Here is a 6,000-nt window from a genome sequence, read left to right as displayed (position 1 = left end):
TTAATTAAGTATAGTCAAAGATTAAGTTTCTCAAAGCTCTGTAGGCTTTGAGGTACACATTCTCATCGTGACACTCGCGCTGCGCGCTCGGTTTCCGACAGAAATTTGTAAACAGGTTTTGTTGGATTTTTTTCTCGTAATTTTTGCCGTTTTTCCACACATTTTTTTATTTTACTTTTTTCAACGTTATTTTTCACGAATAAAACAAAAAGTACGCGTCCTATCAAAAAGTGATTCTTAACGAAATTGTAGATCTTTTTTGTGATAACCATTTTTGTTAATTCATCTTTTTTTGTATCCGACATAGTTTGTCCACAAAATGGAATTTTTTATTTTCCATTATTTTTTGTGCAATCAAAATATGAATTTTTTCTTCTCTTGACTTTTTTTCATATCGCGCGTTTTTCGGCTTCAAATTTTGATTTTCGGTTGATTACAAAAATTTTGAAAACGCTATAACTCTAAGAATGTTCTTTTTATCTAAAAAAGTCAGAAGGATAAATTGTTTGTTCTTTTCAATACTATAAATATCCGTACATGGAATTTTCAAATTCAGAAAAAAAGTGGTCTCAAAAATTTTCAAAATGCGCTCACTTTTTGAATTTTTATCAAAAATGGCTGGTTAACGAACTCGTCCTTTCTTTTAGGACCTAGAAAAAGTGTGCCAAAGATGGATTTGATTCGTTCATTTTTTCGAGAGTTATCGTGTTTACGGACGGACGGACAGACAGACAGACGCCATCGTGAAAACCTGATTTTCGGATTCAGGGGGTCTCGAAACGTGGAGATCCGTTGAAAAAGTGCGATGCCAAATTTCCGACAATTCTAATACTTTCTCAATCATAAATGATGAGAATGTAAAAAGTTGTAATGATATGCTTCGAAATTCTTGCTATCATTGTTGTTGAAAAGTTGAAGTTGTTTTATATCTTAAATTTGAAATTTTGTAAATTAAATGTACAAATAATCCCTTTTAATAAGAAAAATGTAAATTGAGAAACATTTAGCCTTTTTAATACTCTTTTGTGGTTAGATTAAAATTATTAAATTATCTAATAAATAATTTTAATTATTATACATGTTTTATGTTAGTGTTTTTCACTGGTAATTAGTATTTTTATAAAAGAATTTCAATATTAAATCATAAAGCTTTGAAGAAAACTTAAAATTTCTCGAAATTTTCGTTTGTGGAAATTCACCAAATTTTGTACTGAAAATCGGTGCTTTTAGTAGGAAATCATTGGATTTTATAGATAAAAATATTTTACAACAATTTTAGGTCAAAGTGACGGTTTCCACTGGAATACGGTTATTTAGAATAAAAAACATTAGATTTAAAAGAATTTTTACAATCTTTAACAATTTTTTGTTAAGTTATCGTTGTTTACGTAAACATGCTATTATTTTTAATGAAAAAATATTAGATTTTAAAGAATGTTTACAATTTTGTAATAATAATAGGTTGTGTTAGTTATTTCACATTTTATTTGAAATTAGAATAATTCCTACTTTATTTTGAATTTAAAAATATATGAATATATTAATTTATGTTTATATATTCATTAAAAATGGCCTATTACAAAAATAATGGTGCCCGTAGTGCACATGCTTGTTTTCTATCAACCTATAATTTATTCACTTTCAAATAACTTTAAATTAATTTGTTGAAAGAAGTTATATGTGGAGTTACTTATTGAGAAAAGGAAATTGTGGGTTGTCTTCTCATAATATTATATTATGGAAATTATTATGATGTTGGTAATTTATTTAGGTGTTAGACATACTAATTAACTGTAATAATTATAATGAATATTCACATGCGAATGAAAGCTGTATTATAACTTAATAAATGAATTTGCGCGCTGGTACGTGACTCATTAAAAGTTAAGTTGATACTGTAATTAAATGAATTTCCCCTGAATTATGATCCTGTTTAGCTTGGATTTCAAGTAATTTGGACTCTAATTCGATTCCTTTCTCGTTTAGAATCTAAAAAATCTGTATTTAACGGGATTTTAAGCTAACGAAGAACATACTTGAACTGGCAGTTCTTGAAGCAAGAATAATACTTCTGAATTGAAAGCGTTTGAGATTTAAAAAAAATATGCCCGCTGGGCGGGCATATTCTCATTGCCCCCCGCGCGCGCGGCGCTTCGCGCCAAGATTGAGCGCGCTTAGGGCGCGCGGGTACACTCTCACGCTTCCCGCTCGTTTTCGTATGTTTAATGCGTACACTGTCACTAAATGTTTTCAAATATTGTAAATACTATCACTCAAATCGAAAACTGTGGTTTAAACTTCTGAGGAATTACAGCCATAAATTATAACTGAATTTTTTTCGATTTGATTTTAAAGAAGGTTCTCAAAGCACCTACGGCTTTGACGATTACATTCTCATTACGAAACTCGCGTTTCGTGCTCGATAATTCGTGCCCACTTGAAAAACTTCAAGATAATTTGTAAATCTTTAAAATCTACTAAAAATAACTTTTTAAACCTATGGATCTCTTAAAAAATCACAATTGCATATTTTTGAAAATTATCCAACTTTTGGAACTTTTGTCTAATTAAAAAATTTCATGATGATAGTTTCGAAAAACATATATTTTACATCTAGTAGAAATTTGGATTGATATTTTTTAACCTAATAAATTTTTTTTTCCTTTTTTAGAAAATTTTCAAAACGTTGAAAAGCATATAACTTTTTGAAGCTTTATCGAATTTAGAAATGTTATTAGGATAATTTACAATCCAAACCTTTTGAATTTTTGTCTAATCGAAAAATTTAACTGACATAGTTTCTAAATATATTTGACATCTACTCGGGTGGAAATTTAAGTCAGGGACTGGCCATTCTACGGCTGGAGAGCCCGGCTTTAAGTCGGGAACTGGCCGGGGAGCCCGACTTGAATTCGAGCTGTGGCCGGGGTTCCTGGCCGAAATCCGGCCAGCATCGTCACGCTGCGCTGGCTAGCGTCCGGCCATGGAGCCGGACCGTGGCCCGGACGGAATCAATTGGCGCTTTACTGGATTCAAATAATTCGGGTTTCAATTGCATGAAGAGCATCTGTCACTGAAATAGAGGATCAATTTGATTTTTTTACATAAGAATTGGAACATATTAATAATGAAATTCCACACGCCCAGCACACAGACAACATTAACTATTTTCACGTAGTCGTTGAGAGACAAAAAAGTATTTAAAAAATAAATATTGCATGATTTCGAATATTTTGACTTTAAATATTAATAGTCCCGATTAGAGTAAATACATATATTACATTTTTAAACATTATATTACAAATAAAATTTCTAACGCTACGGGGTACCGAACATACATACCTATACCTAAATCTAACGCCTAGCAGTCGGGAGTACTAACCACTGCGCTAAACCCACAAGTTGAAACTCGTTGAAAAAGCCATCCTCATAAGGTACAGTTCAGAAAAGTTAAAGTACCAAATTTTAAGTTCTCTTTTTCTAATTATTTATTATTATGCAACGTTATGTAAATATAAAATACACAAACGGTGAACACTAGCCTAGCAAGGGAGTTGCTCATCTCCGGAGAGTCGTGGGACCGGTACCTCTAGAGAAAAAGGTGTTTTCTCTAAGTACTTAAGGCTGTTGCTCTTGGTGGTTCGCAACCCACCTTAAACTGTAGGTCCCCCTTCCACCACCAAGTAAGTGTGTGGAGGGTGTCTAAAGGAATAGAGAAGGTGTAAGAAAAATGTAAACCCTTAGGAGACACATTAGAAGCTTCCATTCCAATAAAATACTTTTTAAATAAATAATTTAAATCGATCACAATTTTTCTTCGGGGGATATTTTGTTTTTTCCGGTTGTAGATTACTTGACAACTTTTTGCAATGACAGAAAATGTTTTATACTATTTTACAACGTTTAAGATTGATACAAAATGTACATTTTTTTCTGAATATTTGCAATTTTTCATAAAGATGGAACTTATAATTTTTCTCTTAAACAAATTTAAATCATATATTATTCAGAAATTTTGAAATTTGCATAAGGTAATTTCAAAATCACGCAAAAAACTCGTCGTTTCGAGGCTTTTGTCATTTGCTTTTTATATTGTATATTAAATATTATATTATTTAAAATTTATTATTAATCGTTTACAAAAGTTCAAACAATTATAAATTTAATATCTGTATGTTTTTTGCCGTCATTAATTTATAGTTTTATTATAATCTCTATGTGAAAATGTTTACTATACATTTATCACGATTCGAGATATGTATACACATCCATTTCTTAATGAAATCAGAAAAAGTAATTAAGTTATAAACAAAGTTTAACAATGTTATTATTGCCAATTAGCGCCCGGCCAGCTACCGTCTGAGCATTCGATCATAAGATTCGCCCGTTCAGAGCCAGTCCCCGATCAGAAACCTTGTATTAGGGCTAACCCGGACTATTTCCACACGGGTAGTGATGAATTTAAATGAAATTTTCTAATAGCCCATCTATAAGAAACTTTGACAAACAATTTTAAATACAAATTTTTTTCTTCAAATTTTAAAAATGCTCAAAATTTTTTTATTTTGGTTGGAAATATCTGCTTAACGAACTTCGCCTTCATTTTGGTAACCTTAAGAAGTGTATCAAAGGCTGACTTGAATGGACAAATCCTTCAAAAGTTAGCGTGGCTACAACATTCAGGTAACCATACATACAAACATACAGACCGACATACAGACATGCAGATAGACAGACACCGATAAAACTGTATGATTTTCGGTTTCTGTGAGTGCTAAAACGTAAAGATCCGTTAAAAAATAGAGATCGAAAATCTGAATGATTACATTACAGAGAATGTAAAAATTGATTTTGAATTAAAAACGTTCCAAATCAAGCAATTTTAGATTAGGTTAAGTTTTAAAAAAAGTACAAAATTTCGAATAAAGTCGAAAGGCATTAAACTTGCTTAATTTGAAATTTAAAAAATTGGAATCAGAAGGTTGCGAAATTTGACAAGAAGAAAATAGGACAATTTAAAAAACAATAAAAATGGAATATGTGTACAAAGTGTATAAGTGAATGCGAAAATCATTACATATTATTAATTGTTATTAATTAAATAATTATTTATTGTTCCAGGGTTACGAGGGTTCACTTTTAAAAGTAACAAATAAAAATGGCAAGACGGCGTCGGTAAGTGGTTTCTTCTCTACTATTAACTATTTAGGGTATTGCACTAATTGTTCCTCATAATTCAATGATCAAGATAAGATCTTGATAAGAGTTTACCTAAATCTTTAGTCGAAATTTAATGGTATTTAATCTGAAATTGATGAATTAGAGTTTTCCTGAAAGCATTGTCGAATTTCAACAAGAACTTCAAGAAGTTTTTGGTTTGAGTGGAAAGTTCATAGTGTCGAACTTTTTTTAAATATGATTTTTATTTGTGGCTCCGCGGTCGCTGGTACCATTAGGTACAGAACTGCGAATCAATGTGGAACATTTCGCGACCTGTTTTTCTGCGTCATCAAATTTCCAGAATAATGGAGAATTCTTTTTTATGAACTTTTAAATAAGCCTGATAAAGTTCTTGTAAAATGATTCTGTTTTTGAAAAATATTAGGAAGGTTCTGTTAAAACTTTCATAACTCGAATTAATTTTCTATCTTGCAAAGTAGATAATATAGGTTAAAATCTCTTTTAATATTCTCTAGTGCATTACAATCGCTTGGAAAATGTTAAAAATCAAAAACGAAATTTAAAAATTTGATGTACTAAAATTCATTTTTAATTTATTCTCAAAAGTAAAAGTTCATAAAAGGAATGCTTACGGACTTAGAAGAATAGTTCAAACATGTTTGACGTAATATGTTTCAAAAATGCACAACTCATAGGGGAGAGTCGAATAGTCCTGGCCACTCATGATTTTAAATAAACTGTATTTGCTATGACGATAAATCAACATTATTGTCTTTCAATACTGTTCTAAAATATTTTGTAAAATATGGACCAACCTTA

At 30.7% G+C, this 6,000-nt stretch overlaps 1 protein-coding gene across 4 annotated transcripts in view; it reads left to right on the top strand.

Moving 5' to 3' along the window:
* Nucleotides 1-6,000, top strand: part of LOC117177347 (protein couch potato) — a 152,664-nt gene that overhangs the window by 84,994 nt on the left and 61,670 nt on the right. For all 4 annotated transcript variants that reach the window (XM_033367972.1, XM_033367970.1, XM_033367973.1 and 1 more), the window contains one exon: nucleotides 5,122-5,175. In XM_033367972.1, coding sequence (XP_033223863.1) covers nucleotides 5,122-5,175 — 54 coding nt within the window. The remainder of the gene's footprint in view (nucleotides 1-5,121; nucleotides 5,176-6,000) is intronic.

The sequence above is a fragment of the Belonocnema kinseyi genome, chromosome 7 (genome assembly GCF_010883055.1).
Source record: "Belonocnema kinseyi isolate 2016_QV_RU_SX_M_011 chromosome 7, B_treatae_v1, whole genome shotgun sequence".
NCBI classification, from domain to species: Eukaryota; Metazoa; Arthropoda; class Insecta; order Hymenoptera; family Cynipidae; genus Belonocnema; species Belonocnema kinseyi.
Note: the sequence above shows the minus strand (reverse complement) of the source record. Positions and strands in the feature narration are given on the sequence as shown.